This window comes from Microcaecilia unicolor, chromosome 6 (genome assembly GCF_901765095.1).
Source record: "Microcaecilia unicolor chromosome 6, aMicUni1.1, whole genome shotgun sequence".
NCBI classification, from domain to species: Eukaryota; Metazoa; Chordata; class Amphibia; order Gymnophiona; family Siphonopidae; genus Microcaecilia; species Microcaecilia unicolor.
The window spans coordinates 30,292,251-30,315,032 of NC_044036.1; the positions used below are offsets into that span (position 1 = coordinate 30,292,251).

At 44.4% G+C, this 22,782-nt stretch overlaps 1 protein-coding gene across 2 annotated transcripts in view; it reads right to left on the reverse strand.

Moving 5' to 3' along the window:
* The window catches only part of SSBP3 (single stranded DNA binding protein 3), a 291,646-nt gene that overhangs the window by 66,760 nt on the left and 202,104 nt on the right, over positions 1-22,782 (reverse strand). For both annotated transcript variants that reach the window (XM_030206353.1, XM_030206351.1), the window contains exon 5: positions 9,464-9,553. In XM_030206353.1, coding sequence (XP_030062213.1) covers positions 9,464-9,553 — 90 coding nt within the window. The remainder of the gene's footprint in view (positions 1-9,463; positions 9,554-22,782) is intronic.

The following is a 22,782-nucleotide window of genomic DNA, read 5'->3' on the forward strand; positions in this document are numbered from 1 at the left end:
GTGAAGCATTTTGTTGGCAAGTAGCAGCCGGTAGTAAATCAAACCCTTCCCCTGCTTCTCTTAAGAGCTAGGTCTGGCTACCAGAGTTGCAGATGTGAAATTTGTGTAAACATCTTTGGCACTGGTGTTTGCATTTCCTGCCTGGCCACTTGCTGTGTAGCCTGGGAGGAGTTAACTGCTTTTCAACGACTGTAACAAGTATTTGAGAACGTTCTGGGTTTCCTGTCTGCTACCCTGAGGCCATTGTCACTGCAATGACCAGGCTAAGTGATTTGGGGTGAAAGGGGGTGATAAAATAAGAGAAAGTCCCAGGACAGCTGTACAAGAAGGCTGAGTAATCCTGTGGACAACACTTTTGACAGGAAATCAGCCAGGTCCCCTCCCCCTCTTTCACAGCAGGTCCCAGGGCATGCTATAAAAAAACCAGCAGATTGATTCTCTAAAGCACTGCTTCTCAACCCAGACTTCCGGGGAATACCCAGTCAGTCAGGTTTTCAGGATATCCCTAATGAATATGCATTATAAAATTATTTCAAACTCAGTCAACATAAGAATAGAATATTAAAAAACATGTATTTTACTATCACAATCATAAATTGCTCGACATATCCCCCTGAATATCAGAAACCATTAAACACAATGCAAATCCCCAAAATTCATCCTGGGACTTTATAATGTAACTAGCTGTTAAGCCCGTAAAAATGGGCGAGTATTGCAGCCCACCTCTCTCCCCTGGCCTCACCCCGTCCACCGATCCTCCCCCCCCCATGTCCTACAACCATGCCCTCTCCCCCATGTCCAGCTACCCTCCTCGCCGCCACTCCCTCCCCCCTCCGTAGCGGGCCCCCTGCACTAACCTGACAGCGCTTCTCACCTCCGTGTGAAAGCGCTACAGGCAGCAGCAGATTGCTCTGCTGCTGCCTGCAGCACTTCCACACGGAGGTGAGAGGTGCTATCAGGTCAGTGCAGGGGGCCCAGCACAGAGGGGGGGGGGGGGCGGGAGCAGCGGCGGGGATGGGGGGGGTTGGTTCGTGTTATGTTCGTTTTCAGGCGTCCGGCAGTCCGACTCAGTCCGTTTCCCTCTGTGTTCCACCCTCTGACGTCTTGACGCGAGGGCGGGACAGAGAGGGAAGTCTGTACTGCGCATTTGCAGGCGAGTCGGTCACTTGCCGTTTATATGTTTGATTCTGATGAATGTTACCACTTTCACAGCATTATTTTCTCCTTAAATCTAGAAGGTAGATGAGTACTCATCTTGAACTTATATGCTGGAAAATTCTTCTCTTTCTATAATGCGCATCTCAGATTACATAAATTCCTTGTCCAATCGCGCCAAATAAAAATCTTGTATTAGCAGAGTGAAGCTCGGTCCCATACACGATGAAAAATCTGTTGCTCTCACAACTGAAGAAAAATTAAGCTGCCATTGTCAAACAATCAAACAGCTGGAAAAAAAGTCTCAACTTGATTGTCTGACAATGGCTCAGAGCCACTAACCTAGTAAGTATCAACAATACATGATAATCAATACAAACTTCCCCTATCCAACACAGAATGGGGGGCAAAAATCTAAAACTACCCCACAAATTTATAATTCCTACAATATAAAACTGTTTCCCTTCCAACACTAATTTGGAGTTTAGAAAAAAAAATGAAAACCACCCCCAAATCATTGAGAAGACTTTTTTTTCATGTAGCATATTATTAAATGAGCAATATACTGGATTTTCAAAGAGGTTTGGACAAGCTTCTAAAGGAAAGTTCCATAAAAAAAAAATTATTAAGTCAAGTAGACCTGGGACAGCCAATGTTTAGTCTTGGAAATGAACAATGAGAATCAGTTCTACTTTTTGGGATCTACCAGACACTTGTGATTCAGACAGTCCACCGTCAAACAGGATCTGAGCTTTACAGACCTTGGTCTGACTTGTTCTTAAGAACCTGGGACATTCTCCAGAGAATCTCCAAGGACATTCATACTCTTTGCCCTCTGTCTCACGGAGGGACCTGGTCCTGCAATCCAATGGACCTCATCTGTAGGATATTTCTTTGGATAACACGGAGACAAATTATTGCATACTACAGAGAACCTAGGTTTCTCTGTGAGGGGAAAGGGAAATGGGACTTGATATACCGCCTTTCTGTGGTTTTTGCAACTACATTCAAAGTGGTTTACATAGTATACACAGGCACTTATTTGTACCTGGGGCAATGGAGAGTTAAGTGACTTGCCCAGAGTCACAAGGAGCTGCAGTGGGAATCAAACTCAGTTCCTTAGGATCAAAGTCCACTGCACTAACCACTAGGCTACTCCTCCACTCATTCCACCAATAAGAACCAACCTCATCAGTGATGTCACAATGGCTTGATTGCCCGATACTTGGCTCTGATATTGTGATGTCATAAGGGAAAGGGGGGAAGGGAAATGGGACTTGATATACCGCCTTTCTGAGGTTTTTGCAACTACATTCAAAGCGGTTTACATATATTCAGGTACTTATTTTGTACCAGGGGCAATGGAGGGATAAGTGACTTGCCCAGAGTCACAAGGAGCTGCAGTGGGAATCAAACTCAGTTCCCTAGGATCAAAGTCCACTGCACTAACCATTAGGCTACTCCTCCAGTATGGGTACCAGTTTTACACTCTATCCAGCCCTTCATTCTCTCTAGTGGTGGATCCTTGGGAAGACTCAGGCTGCCAACCCAGCTCCAGGCAGCAAATCTGGATAACTGTATTGGCATTACATGTATTACCGAAAAGCATGCATTAAAGTGGTTAAGTTAAAAAGACAAAGAAATGATTTACAATAGTAACAGTAAAATTAAGCAACTGAACACTAGGGGGCAGCGTGGGATCATGGCACAGTCAGGGGCCTTTGTTAGTAAGGTGCTCTCACACTAACTGCTGATGCATGGCTAACGCAGCAGAGGACACTGATTTATGGCCAACTTTCCATTTCATCTCAAAGAGAGCTTCACAATTATACACCAAGCTCACATTTAGGGAAATACTTTGTTTTTAAAATCTGTTTTCAACAGCTGGTCAAGTAAGTTACCTGTAAAATACCGCCCTTTGCTGGGGATGCTTTAATTTTTACTACCAATGTTCACTTCAATCCAATTAAAAAAAAAAAAAAAAATCCATGAAAACCAGCCTACCAGCTTTGGTGCTTAGCTAAAGATATAAAGACACAGACCCTGCCACCAGGCACTTGCAAGACAGATCCAGTTCTGCTGGGAGGCCAGTGAACCCCAAAATGCCACAAGAAAAAGGTTTGTGTCAATGGTAAAAATCTATAGCCTGCTCCAAACTCTTGTTCCTTTCCAAGACAAGGAGACACTTCACATGTATGCACAACATCTGGAAATAGCAATAAAAACTGTAATCGAAAGAACTTCTATTTTAATATATACCGTATTTTTCGGACTATAACACGCACCGGACCATAAGACGCACCTAGGTTTTAGAGGAGGGAAATAGGAAAAAAAAATTTTCCTTTTTCCCTCCTCTAAAACCTAGGTGCTCCGGTGCGTCTTGTCCGAGTTTTGGACCGCCGTCCCGTACTTACACAATTCCATGTTCCCTGGTGGTCTAGTGACGTCGGGGCAGGAAAGAGCCCCCTCTTTCCTGCCCATCGCGCTGCTCTCCGTGCTCCTCACTGCTTTCTGACGGTCTCGGCGAGATTCAAAATGGCCGCCGAGACCGTCAGAAAGCAGTGAGGAGCACGGAGAGCAGCGCGATGGGCAGGAAAGAGGGGGCTCTTTCCTGCCCCGACGTCACTAGACCACCAGGGAACATGGAATCGTGTAAGTACGGGACGGCGGTCCAAAAACACTACCTTCGGACTATAAGACGCACCCCCCATTTTCCTCCCAAATTTTGGGGGAAAAAAGTGCGTCTTATAGTCCGAAAAATACGGTATTCAAAATAAGCATGAAGAAACACTAACAGCTTGCAGGATATGAACAGAGCAAAATTAAATCTGCTACTGAATCAGCCTGAAGAGTAAATAAGGAGCAAATAATAATAAAATTAAATAAAAAATCTGAGGTGCCCTATTTAGGCATAGTTATAAATTCTGGTCTGAGTTTTACACCTCAGATTGTAAGATTGGTACAAAAGTCATTTTACAAATTGCATCTCCTGCACCGATTAAAGCCTTTTATATTCTTTTGAATCAGAATGATTGTAGAACTATTTGCCAGCAGTTGACGCTCGTCATTAGACTATTGTAATTCTATACATCTGAGGCTCTCAGCATCCTCTTTCAAGTCTGTAAACTAGTATCTGAGGTGAAAAATATTGGATCATCTGCATTTGCTTAATTGGCTGCAGGCTTAAGATTTTGATACTGGTGTTTAAGGTAATCCACCTTTCAGTTCCTTCACTGCTTAATACTCTTTACTTTCTATTGTCTTGCTTGTAGATTGTGTTTACAGGATCAAGCTCTTTTGAATGTCTTCAAGTCAGCTAGCATGCAAAACAAGTATTCATATAAAGAGGAGGAGAGGCCTAGTGGTTAGAGCACCTGTCTTGATATCCAGAGGTGGCCGGTCAAATCCCCCTGCTACTCCTTGTGATCTTGGGCAAGTCACTTAACCCTCCATTGCCTCAGGTACAAAATTGGACTGTGAGACCCCTCCAGGGACACAGAAATACCCAGCGTACCTGAACGTAACTCACCTTAAGCTACTGCTGAAAAAGGTGAGAGCAAAATACAAATCTATATAAATAAAATCCCCCCTCAGACGTTCTGAAGCTCACTCCATCTGTCTTGAACTCCTGTCCTCCTGGTAGGCTAGGCTATTCGGACTACTCACCCTCAGTCTCAGCCACGCCCCATCTGCACATAAAAAGCACCCTCAACGTTGTAAAGCACACTGAGGCTTCAACAGTTCGTATGTTTGAAGCTCTGTAACCATTTTTAAGCACACTACATCTCTGCCCCGCCCTGACCTATCAGAGAAGGGAGGAGTGTCACAGCTGCACCGCTCTGACCTATCAAAGGGAACTGAAACAGGAAAAGGGAGGAGCGTCACACCGAATGACGGACTTATCAGAGGGAAGTCAAATAGAAGAAGGGAGGAGCGTCAGAGGCCAAAGGGATGGCCGTATCTACGTCTCATAGGTTTCCTTGCTTTCTTTTCAGTGTATTGCAGCTGCAGCCACTTAGGTAAGTCTAGCAAGCCTGTCAGCTTCTGAATACAGAAAGCAAAAGATAGCATGTGGGAACTTGCTCCATTTTGTTCTCTGGATTGCAGTGATTATTATACAAATGGTCTTGCTTTCATTATTTTGGTAGGGGCTGCCTTCATGACTGTCCACAGTCCCCCCAGTCCTGACACCTGACAGGGGGGACAGGGAAGGACACTCACTGTCTCACATACGCACTCACACACACTCATTCTCACATACATCCACTCTCTGTCACACACACACACTTGCACATTCTCACTCTCACACAGTCACTCTCACAGACACTCTCTCAAACATACACACTCCGTGCAAAACCTTGCTAGCACCCGTTTCATTTCAGCCAGAAACGGGTCTTTTTTTACTAGTAAATAAATAAAATAAAGTGGTGGTAAATGACATTCATTCAGAAAATGTGAGTAGTAGAGTGCCTCAAGGATCAGTCCTGGGGCAAATTTTGTTCAACATCTTTGAGAGTGATGTATCTGAAGGATTAGAAGAGAAAAGTTTGCCTTTTCACAGATGACATGAAGATGTGCAAGAGTGGACCACCACAGAGGGAGTAGGCAAATTGAGAAATGATCTATAAAGATTAAGAGGTTTTTTTTTAATGCTAGAAGTACAGAGTGATATATTTGCAGTACAAAGACCCAAAGGACACGTGATAGAGACCAGAGATTGATGAGCATAGACCAGAAGAGAGACCTTGGGGATAGTAGTATTTGAGGATATCAAGACAGCAAAACAATGCAAGAAGGCACTGGCCAAAACCAGAAAGATGCATAAGCAGAAAGGGAAATCATAATGCCCCTATACAGGATGATGACAAAAGCTGTATTTGGGAGTTCTGGGTTCAGTTTTGGAGGCCATAAATAGGCCAACTGAATTCCCCAAACCGACCCAAAATCCAAATTGTTTTGTTTCAGTCGAAAATGCAAGTATGTTTTTTGCTGAAACCGAAACCTTGTGGTGACCCTGAAATTGGTGCAGCCCCTGCTCCCTCTCTCCCCAGAGCAGCCCCCACCTCTACTCATAGCCCCCACCCCGGACCTTTCTTACAAAAGTGTTGGAGGTCCAGTGGTGCAGTAGCGATCCTCATTTGCTCTTGCCCCTTACCTGTTCTGTTGTCAAAATAGCTGCCGTGACTCTAAGCGGCAGTCTCATGAGACAGCAGCCATTTTGAGATTGGAGTGGAGGGGGGGTGGGGGGGGGGGGAAGAGGTCAAACCAATAATGGGAGAGGCTGGGTTTGAGCAACTAAATTTGTAAGCAGGTTCAGTTTCGACTGAAACTGAGAAAAAAAATGGTTTCGGTCATCCTCTAATAAAGAAGTTGGAGTCAGTACAGAGGAAAGTGAACAAAATGGTAAGATGCCTCCATTAGAAACATGACGGCAGATAACAGCCAAAAGGCCCATCCAGTCTGCCCATCTTCAGTAAGCACTAACTCTTCCTTTCCTAAGGATGCCACATGCCTGTCCCACGCTTTCTTAAATTCTGACATGCCACCCATCCACCATCCTTTCTGTGAAAGATGACATTAGATAATATAGGAGACTGGAAGTCCTAAATATATACGCTAGAGGTGAAGAATAACAGAAGTGATACGACATGATACTTGAAAACAATTAGCAAAGAAACTAACCTTTTCCAAATGAGAAGCTTTAGAATGAGAGGACATGATCTGAAGCTACAGGGAGACACAGTCAAAAATAACCTCAGGAAATTTTTTCTCACAGAAACAGCAATGGATTCTTGGAATACAAGGGCGTATTTAAACTAAGTATGTCAGTGGCATACACACCCCATCAGTCCTGGCCCCCCCTGCCCCCACCTTCATCCTCTCTGCAGTCTTCATCTGGGCAGCGGCCTGCGCCGGGGCTTCCACCCTGAACTGTCCTGCCCCTTCGGGAAGAAGTTCCTGTGCAGGCTGCAGGCAGCCCATGAGTGCCGCTGCCCGGGTGAAAGCTGCAGAGAGGATTTTAGGTATTGGGGGGGGGGGGGGGGGGTGGCATAGTGATGCGGGAAACAGGGGGTGGCACAGGGAGCAGGGGAGACGCACCCCCTGCAAAAATGTTCTGGCTACACTCTTGTTGGAATACCCTTCCAAAAGGAGTTGGTATAGTTCGAAAAGGAATGATATATGTACAGTGGATCCCCCTACAAGGCAAGAAGTGACAAACCAATAATAGAGCACAACACCTCAAAACCCCTGTGTAACGACTTTTACACTTCTAAGAAATAACAGGAAAAGCAGCCTACCCTGCACAGCAAGTACATATATATATATATATCATTTTGATATTACTATGTGAAATGGTGTTTCAGTAAAACTAAACTCCACTTCAACTCTCTACCCAAGTAACCTCAAGAAGAAGAAGAAGAAAAAAAAAAAAAAAAGGACAGGAGAGGTTCTGAACCCCCAACACTATTCTCAAACCACAGAGCAGTAGCCCCATAGAGCAAAAACACTGAGGAGAGCCAACACAGAAACCACAAGGTCAGGCTGAGAACAAGCCGTGGTCTTTACGGGAACTCTGCCACGGGCCTATAACTAAAATACCAAAGTCCACATCAATGTGGTGAACTCAGCCCTTCCACCCCTCCAGAGCAGAAAACGAGAACCTCAACTGCAAGTAAGAGCAGCATAAAACACACACTCTGCAAAGTGCTTGGGATAAGACAAAATACAATGTACATCATGCACTGCCCGCTTCACAATGAAACACCGGGAAATCATAGTACTAAAAAACTTACTGTCATAAGTGGAGGAGTGGCCTAGTGGTTAGGGTGGTGGACTTTGGTCCTGAGGAACTGAGTTCGATTCCCACTTCAGGCACAGGCAGCTCCTTGTGACTGTGGGCAAGTCACTTAACCCTCCATTGCCCCATGTAAGCCGCATTGAGCCTGCCATGAGTGGGAAAGCGCGGGGTACAAATGTAACAAAAATAAAATAGATACTATTGGAGATTCTACATGGAATGTTGCTACTATTGGAGATTCTACATGGAATGTTGCTATTCCACTAGCAACATTCCAAGTAGAAGGCTGAGCAGGCTTCTGTTTCTGTGAGTCTGACGTCCTGCACGTACATGCAGGACGTCAGACTCACAGAAGCAGAAGCCTGCGCGGCCACATTGGAGGACGTCAGACTCACAGAAGCAGAAGCCTGCGCGGCCACATTGGTGATCTGCAAGGGCCGACTTCTACATGGAATGTTGCTAGTGGAATAGCAACATTCCATGTAGAATCTCCAATAGTAGCAACAGTGGAGGAGTGGCCTAGTGGTTAGGGTGGTGGACTTTGGTCCTGAGGAACTGAGTTCGATTCCCACTTCAGGCACAGGCAGCTCCTTGTGACTCTGGGCAAGTCACTTAACCCTCCATTGCCCCGTGTAAGCCGCATTGAGCCTGCCATGAGTGGGAAAGCGCGGGGTACAAATGTAACAAAAATAAAATAGATACTATTGGAGATTCTACATGGAATGTTGCTACTATTGGAGATTCTACATGGAATGTTGCTATTCCACTAGCAACATTCCAAGTAGAAGGCTGAGCAGGCTTCTGTTTCTGTGAGTCTGACGTCCTGCACGTACATGCAGGACGTCAGACTCACAGAAGCAGAAGCCTGCGCGGCCACATTGGAGGACGTCAGACTCACAGAAGCAGAAGCCTGCGCGGCCACATTGGTGATCTGCAAGGGCCGACTTCTACATGGAATGTTGCTAGTGGAATAGCAACATTCCATGTAGAATCTCCAATAGTAGCAACAGTGGAGGAGTGGCCTAGTGGTTAGGGTGGTGGACTTTGGTCCTGAGGAACTGAGTTCGATTCCCACTTCAGGCACAGGCAGTTCCTTGTGACTCTGGGCAAGTCATTTAACCCTCCATTGCCCCAGGTACAAATAAGTACCTGTATACAGTACGTAAGCCGCATTGAGCCTGCCATGAGTGGGAAAGCGTGGGGTACAAATTTTACAAAAAACAAACAAAACAAAAAAATAACTATATGAGGCTACAACCAGATCACTAGATAAATGTAAACACAAAGATCATCAACAAAGAAAAGAAAGGTCTCTACTAAAATGCTAAGCGACCTTCCAAGACCCAGAGAGGGTGCATTTTCAGCTCCCTACAGCACCACTGTGCTAAAGGATCTTCAAAGCCCCACATTCACAAGCAAGCCCCTCTACCCCTGCAGCACCATCCCACAATACAGCAAGGCATATGAGACATCCTGCTAAAACCCAAGATCCCAGGAGTCCACACTTACCTGGAAGAAGCCGGGAGGAATGGGACCTCCGGGCATCCCATCGCTGGCAGGAATGTTTCCAAGTACAGGACTCGGGGCAGCAGCTGCACTCTGCAAACACACAAAAGAAAAACACAGCGGCTTAGCTACTTTCCTGTAAACATTCAATGTGCAATGTTACCATCCTTCACAAGAAATCAAGACCCAGCAGTGATCATGGACCCTGATTATGTTACAGATGCTGTACTTTTGCAAGTTTGGAGTATGCTACTATGAATGATGGTCAGGGCCTGTCAAACGCAGTAAGCAGGCTATGCAGTGCAGGAGGGCGCTTGCTTTTCAGGGGCCTCACTTACTTTGCAAGCAATCAAGCTCTGCTGAGGCTTTTGTTTTTCAATCTAACCTCTGCTGTTCATCTCAGTCTAGCTCCAAAGCTGTCAGCTCTCTGTCCGGTCCCCTCCCCCCTCCCAAGCAGAGAAATATCCTCCTTGTGTTTGTCAGAGGATGTCACTGCTCCAGCTGAATCTGGCTCTGAAATAACTTGTTGGAGCTCAGCTAACCTCTGCCCAGAGAGGGCTCTGACAGAGACAGCACAGCAGAGCCTGGAGCCTTGTTTTGTCAGAGACTGCTGTTTAGTGCTGCACCTGACCCACCCTTTTCTACCCCCACCCCCAACACAGCAACTCACAGGACAGGAGGGCTAGATACCTGCTTTCAATTCCTAACCATCACCTATCTCTCATTCCCACTTCAGTAACTCCTGTTAGTCTGTCCAACTCAGACTGTAGAATATGTTAGTTTATGCTGATTAAGTCTGTCCTAGCTAGATCCTAAGCTGTGCTGGATGGGAAGGCTATTGTGCTGCATGCAGAGTCTAACTTCTTAGGATTTCAGGTTAATTTTTGAAGAATTTGAAGAGGGGCTATCTCTATTCTACACGTGTGACTGCAAGGCCAAGTGTCTGAATAGGGATCTGTTTGTTAGATTCTGAAATTTTGATAACACATTGTTTTTCAGAGTTGGCAAGACTGTCTGTTCTCCTAATTCCTGGTCTGTGTGCTAAGTTATTTTTCTTCTATACTGGTGTAATATTTTCAATGATGCCATGGCTGGTAAAAGGGGTGTGTCTACTGTGGGGGCGGAGCCATAGTGATCCCGCCTCTGGATGGGTAGGGGCGCCGACTAATAGACTGCAGGAGGGCGCTAGAAACCCTAGGGCCGGCCCTGATGATGGTGGTGTTGGGGGGGGGGGGGTAAGGGGGAGGGACAACTGGTAGAACTAGCAGAAGTTCCTGAAAGGCTCAGCCTTGGGAGCCTTCCTGTCCAACTAAGCACCCAGATATCATTCAGGCTAGCACTACAGGACAGCTGGAACCAGAGAAGGACTAAAGGCCAGCAACCAAGTTAAAAAAGAAAAAAAAAATCCATCAACGCCCTTTACAGCTCTTTCTGAACCCAGGAAATACACACTCTGGGGTGAAGACTTCAGGTATAAAAGAATGGCTGCATGCATGCTGAAAAGGACTCAGATTTATTATCCCTCCTAAAATTACTGCATCAATTTACACTTCTGTGGTAGAAAAGAGAGACTTAGCTATGGACAGACTCCATTCCTATAATTCTGCCCCAAATCACATCTTTCACAGTTGCAAAAGATGTGAAATTCTACTGCCTGTTTACCACTGGGGACATGCTATTCCCATGGCACAGTCCCACCAGTAGACTCTCCACTAGCTCCAAACTGATCTGCAAGTGAGACTAACTCTGTACACCCCTCCTCCTCTGGTTTCTGATGCAAAATAGGTACTAGTGATAGTACCATTGCTTAAGAAAGGACCTTATCAGGTATTGTTGCCTCAAAAGAACATTGCAGTATGAAGTATGTGGGCTTTTCTTTAAATTATTTTATGCATGGGCGTAGCTTGACTGATTCAAGGTGGGGCTAGGCACATTAGCATATTCATTTGCATACACACATATTCATTATGGTTATTCAAAACACACACACTAGAATAAAACACTGAATATGAAGCCAGTATATCAAAACGGTGAAGATATATCTTTAACTGAAATGAACCAGCACCAAGAGAAATTTCTCTCATTATGCCTCCTCTCACAGTTACACGAATTTGAAATGAGAGTGCATTTTCCCTCTCCCCCTCCCTAGGCCCGATAGCAGCACTCTTTTCTCTTTCTCCAAATCCCAGCTCGCTCTCTCCCTCCTTACCAGCAACTTACTATATACCCATGCCATGAAAGTGTGCTCACATTTATATATACACATATATATACTAGTAAAAGAGGCCCGTTTCCGAAAGAAATTAAACAGGCGCTAGCAAGGTTCCATGCCCCCCTCCCTACCTCCCTCCCTCCCCTCCGAGTTCCATGCCCCCCTACCTCCCTCCCTCTCCTCCGAGTTCCAGGCACCCCTCTCCCCTTTGAGTTCCAGGACGCCCTTCCCTCCCCTCCGAGTTCCACTCCCCCTCTCCTCCAAGTTCCACGCCCCCTCTCCTCCGAGTTCCATGCCCCTACCTCCCTCTCCTCCGAGTTCCAGGCACCCACCCCCTCCCTCCCCTTCGTGTTCCAGGACCCCCTCTCTCCCCTTCGAGTTCCAAAATGTCTTTTGGAGAGGGTTTGGTTAATGATACTCCTTGATAGTGCCTCCGTGCAGTGGCGTAGCCAAGGGTGGGCTGGGGTGGGCCCAGGCCCACCCACTTTAGGTTCAGGCCCACCAAGTAGCAGCACACCTATAATGTGGCTGGCAGGGATCCCAAGCCCCACCAGCCAAAAATTCCCGACAACTGTTTGCTGCCAGTGAAAATCTGCTATTTAAAAGGTATACGGGGGAGAGACCATATGGCATGCAGGCGAGAGAGGGAGAAACCAAATCACTTGTAGGACAAGGCGGAGTTCTGCCCACCCACCTTGGGTCCAGGCCCACCCAAACTTGGGTGTCTGGCTACGCCCCTGCCTCCGTGTCCTTGGCGGTGTTTAGAGGGTCTTTTGGAGAGAGTGTGGCTAGTGACATCCTTGGTGGTGTGCACAGGATCATCCTATTGTTCAGGTACTCTGGGCCATTTCTTTTAAGGGCATTGTACTGGAAGCCAATGACTGTTTTTGCAAAAATGGTGTTATGTGGTCACGTCCCTTGCAACCTTCTGAATCAATTGGACCTGGTGCAGGCCCTTTGTAGTGTATTTACTCTTAAGCATTACAATAATCACTTTCTCTTTTCAGAAGGGTGTGTGACAGATCCCTTTGTTGTTTTTGGTTTGGCTACACTTGTGGCACCTAAACCTTTTCCACTGCCTCAGATACAAGCTTAGATCATAAGTCCTCCTGGGACAGGAAAAGACCTGCTGCACCCGAATGTAACTCACCTTGTGCTGTAACTGAAAAAGGAATGAGCTAAATCCCAAATCCCTCCCCTTCCACTTCTTACAAAGCCCACATTCAAATGCATAGCAAACTTCACAGGACTTAAAAGCAGGCTGAACCTGCTTGAAAATTCACAATCAAAAAAAATGTAAGAGGACAAGCCACTCAAAAAGGCAACCTCAAGACAAGATCAGATGCAACTGTACTTCTCATTCATGTTCATTTCTAGAAAAGACTGTACAGCTAAACGCACACCAAGAATCTCACAAACCTCTCTGTTCATGGTTTGCAAACCTGTGACTGAACACCTGGTTCTATGTAAACTATCAGTTTCGTTTTTACCCCCTGTATCTCAATTTCCTTTTCACCCCTCCTCCCTCCATTTCCATGGACTGGTGGCAGATGTGACAAACTCCAGTTGTGCAGCACATCGCTTGTGACAGTTGGGAGGCAATTCAGGAGCAGCCATCTGCCACTGCTGCTCGGACCTGCCATTCGCAGATTCAGCACACTCCCTCCTCCTCTTTACGTAAGGTCCACTTAGCAAATGCCAGAGCAAAAGGGAAAGAAATGTTACAAAAATGGTATTTATGACCAGAATGCCAAATCTCAAAAATAGTTATGAAGGGGACAAGAGGGGTCAGAAGCTTATGATATAACCGTAACAACATCAAGAGTGGATTACTGTAATGCACTCCACACTGGTCTGACTACAAAGGGTCTGCACCAGCTCCGACTGATTCAGAACGCTACCTACCCTGCACTGATCTCATCAGTCCCAGCTCAATCCCTGTCTCTCCTTTTTCGTGCCTCCACGCCATGCTTTTAATTTCTTACTCTCTACCCCACTCATATTGCCTCTCTTTCACCAGCTTTTTAACCCCTTTTCTACTCCTGCTCAACCCATTCAGAGATCCATCATCCCCTTCCTCTGGACCACCATCTCTTTTCAATGTCTCTCATGTTCTCTCTAGTGTCTACCAGTTCATTTACATTATATCTCAGCCTTCCCCCCACAGTTCATCCCCTCTCTTACCCCCCCCCCCCCCTCTCATTTCAAACACTCACTCAATTCTCCCAACCCATCAACATACCCTCAACTCTTACAAATTATGCCAGATCCTCACTATCCCCTCAAAAGTCTCTCTCCATCGCTCCCATTCACAGCCTCCCCCCCCCCCAAACAAGTTCTATTACGTATTGTGTTGATCTTTGTTTTTTGAAGTAACATACATAATAACATAATAGATGACGGCAGAAAAAGACCTGCACGGTCCACCCAGTCTGCCCAACAAGATAAACTCACATGTGCCATTTTTTGTGTTTACCTTACCTTGATTTGTACCTATCTTTTTCAGGGCACAGACCGTATAAGTCTGCCCAGCACTATCCCCGCCTCCCAACCACCAGCCCTGCCTCCCACCACCGGCTAAGCTTCTGGGGATCCCTTCCTTCTGAGCAGGATTCCTTTATGTTTATCCCACGCATGTTTGAATTCCGTTACCATTTTCCTCTCCATCACCTCCCACAGGAGGGCATTCCAAGCATCCACCACTCTCTCCGTGAAAAAATACTTCCTGACATTTTTTCTTGAGTCTTCCCCCCCTTCAATCTCATTTCGTGTCCTCTCGTTCTACCGCCTTCCCATCTCCGGAAAAGGTTAGTTTGCGGATTAATACCTTTCAAATATTTGAACGTCTGTATCATATCACCCGTTTCTCCTTTCCTCCAGGGTATACATGTTCAGGTCAGCAAGTCTCTCCTCATACGTCTTGCAACGCAAATCCCTGAAAGACTTTATTAATCTTTATTTCTCCTGATGAAGTAGCGAAACAGAAGGATTCCTTTGTCGAAAGAAATGAGAAAATACATCTGACATGGTTGTTGGAGCAGAGTTAAGGGGTGCCCTCCCTGGATGTGAGAGAGAAGTCGTTACCACCCTGATTTCTTTTGCTGTGCACACGTTTTATATTTGGATTATTTCGTCCAATTTTTGAAAGTTAGAGTGTTCGCGATATTAACTCTATGCCTCTAGGATCCTCTGGGTTTTTTTGCTGCAGAACTTTTTTCTCCGAAGGGAGTTGTTTTGGCCTGCAGGGGGTTTTCGGAGGAGGCTGGAGCCGGTGATGAGAGCCTATTAAGGGGTTGTCCAAATATATGGTACCCTGGGCTTATGAGGCTTCAATTGTTTAATTTAAATAGTGAAACACTGTCCTTAGAGGTGTGAGGCTAATATCGATGGTTTACAGCAAGTAGTGTGATTAGTTTCTTGTCAAATTGCTCTTGAGCAGATTTTTGAATTTTTAAGTAGTGTACCATGCCATACTCTGTATAATTTGAATATTTTTTACTGCTGCAATTGCCTACTGCTCATGTTTGATCTGTTCTTACTGTACACCACCTTGAGTGAATTCCTTCAAAAAGGCAGTAAATAAATCCTAAAAAATAAATAAATAAAAACACATGAGGTGATTACATTTGGAGATGACAAAATTATTCAAACTTGTTAAAACATATGCAGGCTGTAAAATAAATTGCAGGAAGACCTTAGGAAGCTGGAAGATTGAGCATCCAATTGGCAAATGAAATTTAATATGGACAAATGCAAAGTGATGAACATTGGGAAGAACAATCCATATCAAAGTTACCTGATGCTAGGGTCCACCTTGGGAGTCAGCACGCGCACACACACACAAAAGAATATGATCTAGGTGCTGTTGTAGACAACACACTTGAAATCTTCTGTCCAGTGTGTAGTGGCAGCCAAAAAAGCAAACACGATGCTAGGAATTATTAGAAAGTGATGCAAAATAAGACCAAGAACATTATGCCTCTGTATTGATCCATGGTGCAACCTAACCTTGTGTATTGCGTTCAATTCTGATCACTGCATCTCAAAAAAGATATAAAAGAATTAGAAAAGGTTCAAAGAAGAGCGACCAAAATGATAAAGGGGATGGCACTCCTCTCATACGAGGAAAGGATGAAAAGGTTAGGGCTCCTCAGCTTGGAAAAGAGATGGTTGAGGGGGAGATATGATTGAGGTCTACAAAATCCTGAGTGGTGTAGAATGGGTAAAAGTGAATCGATTTTTCACTCTTTCAAAAAGTACAAAGCCTAGGGGACGGCTCAGTGAGGTTGCATGGAAATACCTTTAAAATGCTAGTTTAATAGTTTAAAACATTTGATATACTGCCCTATTTGTCAGACAAGTTAAAGTGGTCTACAAAATTATAAAAAGAAAAAGAACAGAACGCCAGGTTAAAATAGGAACGCAATATACAACACAATCATCCTGCAAAAACCCCAAGAATATACACACTTTTCAAAGCCCAACCTTCACACAAAAAAAAAAAAAGATCACCATATATCCATCCTTGCAGGTCACCTAGCCAAGAGACAATCTAGCTCAGCCTGAAACAAACTTAAAGATTTCAATCTGATTTTAAACAATTTAAAAGACTGCTCTCCTCGAATACTTTGTGGAAGCTGGTTCCACAAATAAGGGGGCAAACCAGAAAAAAAACCTCCTTCTCTAGTGGAGAAAAGCTGTGCCTGAACTAAAAGAGGAAAAACAAACCCTTTTCTTGGGATCTGTGGACTCTAGGTGGGGCATAAGAATGTAACAAAATCGGCCAGATAACCAGGCTTCCCTGTATAAAATTATATGGGTCTAAACTCTACCGGGAGTTAATATATGAGAGGGTCACATGATCCCTTCTTCATCAGTCCCCCAAGTAATCTAATTCCTGCATTTTGAACTGTGCGTAACCACCTCAGTACATGATGGGACACCCCAATATAGGTAACATTCCCATAATCCAGTTTAGAGGTAATAACGAATGTAGGAAAATATGCCACACCACCTCATCAAAATAGGGGCGTACTACTCAGTTTCGGTCGTAGTTCAGTTTTGGCCAAAATTAGGGGGGAAAAAAGTTTTAGCCAGCCTCCAAAATAAATTGCGTGCCCTCACTATGAGCTCTAAAGTGACTGACTAGGGTAGAAACTGGTTGAGTGGAAGGCAACAGACGGTAATGGCAAATGGAACTCACTCTGGGGAAAGGAATTTATCAGTGGACTGCTGCAAGGTTTGGCTCTTGGGCCAGTTCTTTTTAACATTTTGGTAAATGATATTGCTGAAGGGCTGTCTGGTAAGGTTTGTTTTTTTTGTATATGATACCAAACTCTGCAATAGGGTAGATACTTGTGATAATGTGGTAACAAGAAGACAGACCTAGTGAATAAATGGTCCAGAAATTGGCAGCTAAGATTTAAAATGCTAAAAAATGCACAGTTATACATTTGGACTGCAAAAATCTGAGGGAGCGGTACAGTTTAACGATGAAGAACTTTCGTGCATGAAAGAGGAGTGGGACGAGTAGAAAAGATGATGGCATGAGTTAGAAGGATGCTTATTTTTTTATTTTATTTTATTTTTTTTTATTACATTTGTACCCCGCGCTTTCCCACTCATGGCAGGCTCAATGCGGCAGGCAATGGAGGGTTAAGTGACTTGCCCAGAGTCACAAGGAGCTGCCTGTGCCAGGAATCGAACTCAGTTCCTCAGTTCCCCAGGACCAAAGTCCACCACCCTAACCACTAGGCCACTCCTACATATACTAGGCCACTGGGTACATAGGGAGAGGAATGGCCAGTACAAAAAAAAAAAGAAAGAGGTGATGATACCCCTCTATAAGACTCTGGTGAGACCTCATTTAGAATATTGTGTACAATTCTGGAGACCACACCTTCAAAAGGATATAAACAGGATGGAGTCAGCCCAGAGGGCAGCTACTAAAATGGTAAGTGGTCATCATAAAGCGTATGGGGACAGACAATGATCTCAATATGTATACTTTGGAAGAAGGACAAGAGAGGGGAGATATGATAGAGATGTTTAAATACCTCTATGGCATAAATACACAGGAGGAGAGTCTATTTCAATTGAAAAGAAGCTCTGGAATGAATTTAGGATGAAGGTGAAAGGTGATAGACTAAGGAGTAACCTGTGGAAAGTGTGGTGAAATCGTGGAACAGTGTCCAAGTGGAGGTGGTTGAGATGAAAACTATCTGAATTCAAGAAAGCTTGGGACAAGTACATAGAATCTCTAAGGGAGAGAGAGATTGTTGATGACATGGATGAGTTGACTAGTTAGACCATATTATCTTTATCTGCCTTCATTTTGTTCTGTTGTTCTATGTTTCTATAGAGGAGTGGAGAACATTTTATGATCCATGTTCGCCCCATTTATATTCCTAATAAAGTATGTTTGAAGTCAAAGGAGTCTACATAAGGTACCCTCAAAACATGGATCAGAGCCACCTGCAACCATGGACATCACAGGGATATCTGTGAAAAGTTATAATCTTTCAGGGGAAAAAAGTTTTCTAAAACAATCTTGAAAGATAGAAGTGTTTTATACACACACATGTATATTCATTTATATACACACACACATACATGGACAAAAACTGTAAACAAAAAAAAAAATAGAAGTCACAACCATAGCGTTTAATATCAAAAGAAATATCACAAAAAAATAAAAAAAAATAAAAATAAATGTGTTTTTCTCTATACCTCTGTGCTCCTTAATTGGTTCAATCATTTACACACAGCAAAACTAATCTTTTTCTAGTGATAATGCTCCTCCCTCTAGTAGCCTACATTTAAAGACAGTTTCTGCTATTACCACATCACCACTGTGTATTTGTTCACACCGGAGCCTGGAAAGGCCTCTCCGGTACTATGTAAGCCACATTGAGCCTACAAATAGGTGGGAAAATGTGGGATACAAATGAAGCCCCAGTTGGCGAAATGGGACCGTTGGGGAGGCCCGTAATTCAAAGCAGCAAACAAGCTAAGTAGCTGTGGTTTCTGTTGTTTAATTGTGATATATGGCATTCAGAGATATTAGATGTTAGAAGCGCGTGAATGGAACATCTAGGAGGAGGTTGGTGTTAGAGGACCAGTGATTATATTAACGTGACTATATTGACAGGATCTTATTGATCAGAAACTGTCACGAGTCTGAGGTCCTCTCCCCCTCCGTGATTAATATTCATATCCCACAATTTATTGTGTGTTCTTTTTCCGCTATTTTCGAGCTATTATTGGATACAAATGTAGCAAACAAATAAAAGCAGAAAGCAGCACATTCCAGTAACACGACTTCCTGCACAGAGTTTCATGCACTTAATGGGATATCCTGCACTGGGATATGGTGATACAGTGAAACCTCGGTTTTCGTCGATAATCCGTCCGAAAACAATCGGCGAAATCTGAAACCGATGAAAACCGACGTCAACGAAAACCGAGGTACTACTGTACATTAAACTGATTAAAAATGACCTTATGTCAAGGCAAGTAGCCAGAAATGTTTTCTGAATAAAGAGTGTTTACTGCTTTAAGATATTGGCTTGGCCATAAACATAAACATATACAATTTTATAGACTATAAAGGCTCTATGCTCCATTAAAGCCTCAATGGATCCAGACTAAAAACAAATATCCACCGAGACTCCATTCAATATACACTGCCTCAACCTCCAGACACTACTGACTAACATCCTTCCCCATAGACGCTATTCATTACATTCCCTACATTGCCCCAGGCACCTCTCATTACACTCTCCCTTCCACCCTGCTCACCCTGAAATCCCAACACACCCAGGCCTGTCTCCCCCTCCACCCCCAAAAACAAAATTACTGCTTTGCCCTGCACCAACAACGGTGACTCAAGCAAACGGTAGTCTCCCCATCTCAGGTACGGTGCTTTGAAAGGATCCCGAAAATACCCCTGCAACAAACACCTCTAAATAACAAAGCCTAAATATTCATACACGGAAACAGACAAGAGCAAGATGACCACAACTGTATGACTTCTTGGGAGGCAGCAGAGGCAACTTTGAAATGGTAGAGGAACTTGGATAATAGAAAGAAAGTGAAATCAGATGTTTCACACAGTTATGTCTGTCTCTAATGAAAGAGTTTGTGCCCGGAATTACAGGCGACCACAAAGTCTCTTGACAGTACAATATCATTACATACAGATACCCAGCTCCTGCAACTATATCCCAGTAGAGATCCTGAAATCCAAAGCAGAGACCAAGAAGCTTTAAAGCAACAGAGTTCCTCTCTCTTTAAAAACAGGTCTGCAGGAAATAGGCTTTCTACCACCAGAAATGTGTTTTCACTGCAGCACCTAAGACTCATCCAAGATATGCCACTGGTAATTGTATTGCCTTTCCTTCTTAGCCCCCACTGAGGTCTATGAAGGCAGGGTCAGGTTCAGTCAAACGTGAGTGAAGGCCTCTCAGGAAAATTGTGTGCTGCAGCTGAACCTGCAGGAGGCGCTCTTCCTTCTGTCGCCTACGGCAGAAGTCTCTGCGCAACCTTGGAGGCACCATTATGCTGCTCATGGACATATAAACTCCCTGTCCACTCCAGGCATAAAAGCTGTCAGCAAGCACTGTTTTGATTAAAGACCATACAATCTCTCCCCAATCCAATTCAAATGGGTTTCACAATTTGCTTCATCTCAAAAGCAGTAAAAAGAAATATGAACTTTATTTTAAAAATTGGTAAAGCTATTCTCAAATAAAACTAATGAAAGGAAAATGAAAAGGATAGGATTTTGGATTTAGCTCACACCTTTAGCAGTAACATAGTAGACAACGGCAGAAAAAGACCTGCACGGTCCATCCAGTCTGCCCAACAAGACAACTCATATGTGTTACTTGTTGTGTATACCCTTCTTTGATTTGTACCTGTGCTCTTCAGGGCAGAGACCGTATAAGTCTGCCCAGCAGTATCCCCGCTTCCCAACCACCAGCCCCGCCTCCCAACAACACCAGTAGTAGTTCAAGGTGAATTATATACAGGCACAAAGTAAGTATCTCTGTCCCTGGTGGCCTCACAGTCTCCATTTGTACCTAAGATCCCCAAGATCACAGGCAGCTGCAGTGGGATTTGAACTTGGTTTCCCTATTTCTCGGGCTGCTGCTCTAACCACTAAGCTACCGGCAAGGAGGTCTTCTTGGGTATTTTGAAGAAAATACCCAAGATGCTATTAAATTGCACAGCTCTAATCACCTTGTATTATGCTGCATGTACTGAACAAAAACCCTCCCCCCATTTCTTCCCGGAACGTTTCAGTTCTAGCATCAGCTCCAGAGCTCTTATCACTTCAAAGAAATATTTTTTAAAAATAATACAATAAATACATGCAGTCTTTATTTTCATCAGATAAGCTTCAGCACAAGTTTTACACCTGAGTTCAGATACACCTAGTAACTCATCCTATATAATAATTCTCACCTCCAACATTCTGAGGCTGCCTGGAACCGTGGATCATGTTGGAGTAGACAATAGTGATGTCACACAACCCACACCAGATTGGCCAGTAGAAGGGAGAGGGGCGGAGCCACGATACAGGGAGCAGCGAATCAGCACAACACGGGGAATGCACAGCAGCAGGAACAGAAGCCTCTCTCACACAGTCACTCTCTCAAACACACACACTCAGAGGAAAACCTTGCTAGCGCCCGTTTCCTTTCAAACAGAAACGGGCCTTTTTTACTAGTAAGTACATAAGTATTGCCGTGCTGTGAAAGACCAAAGGTCCATCGAGCCCAGCATCCTGTTTCCAACAGTGGCCAATCCAGGTCACAAATACTCTGGGGTTACAGTACTAGCAATAATAGACTCCTAGAGCAAGAAACAAAACTAAAAGTGGTTTCAAGGTCTCAGTACGTCTCTGTGCATCCATCATCCGGAACAGCCGTGCCTATGCTGGTATGCGCATTCAAGAAGAAAGTCATGGCCTGGCAAATGTTTCATTCTCTCAGACTGAGCAGCTTTGAGTTAGGATAGCGTAGCAGGCCGAACACTCGTCATCTGACAACCTTAAATGTTCTCAATGCCACAAACAGGAGGCTGGGTCCAGAAACACAAGTTTTAGTTTTCCCCGAGTCTGGCTTGAATAGCTGGCAGATGCTAGCTAAGCCTTTAAATCACATACTAATTGCATTAATTATGCTAAGCCTCTGTTTCATCCCTCTACCCAGAGTCAACCAGCAGCCTCTGGTGCATGGGCGGAGAGCTCCAAGCTGCTGGCTTCTGTGTTATATTGTCAGCTATTAAACAGATTCATGAAAGTCATTAACTGATTTATTACCACTGCCTGTTAAGGATGACTTTTGCCAATCAGGAATGATGTAGGTCAAAATGCGATGGAAATGGGACAAAATAGCAGAGCTTGGAGCTGTAGACTTAAATTACTTGTTGAGTTCACTCATGCAAGCTCCACGATACTTCAGGACTGATAAAAATGATGCACCTGATGCAGCAACACGGTTCAGCAGCAGGAGAAGCTATCCCACCAAGAAGCAACCTTGCAGAATACAATGCTAAGACGTTTATGAGCGCTGAAGTAAATGATATGATTGTAATCTATTTTATTTTAGTTACATTTGTACCCCGCGCTTTCCCACTCATGGCAGGCTCAATGCGGCTTACATGGGGCAATGGAGGGTTAAGTGAACTTGCCCAGAGTCACAAGGAGCTGCCTGTGCCTGAAGTGGGAATCAAACTCAGTTCCTCAGTTCCCCAGGACCAAAGTCCACCACCCTAACCACTAGGCCACTCCTCCACTGTTGCTACTATTTGAGATTCTACATGGAATGTTGTTATTCCACTAGCAACATTCCATGTACTGTAGAAGTCGGCCCTTGCAGATCACCAATGTGGCCGCGCAGGCTTCTGCTTCTGTGAGTCTGACGTCCTGCACGTACGTGCAGGACGTCAGACTCACAGAAACAGAAGCCTGCGCAGCCTTCTACATGGAATGTTGCTAGTGGAATAGCAACATTCCATGTAGAATCTCCAATAGTAGCAACATTCCATCTAGAATCTCCAATAGTATCTATTTTATTTTTGTTACATTTGTACCCCGCGCTTT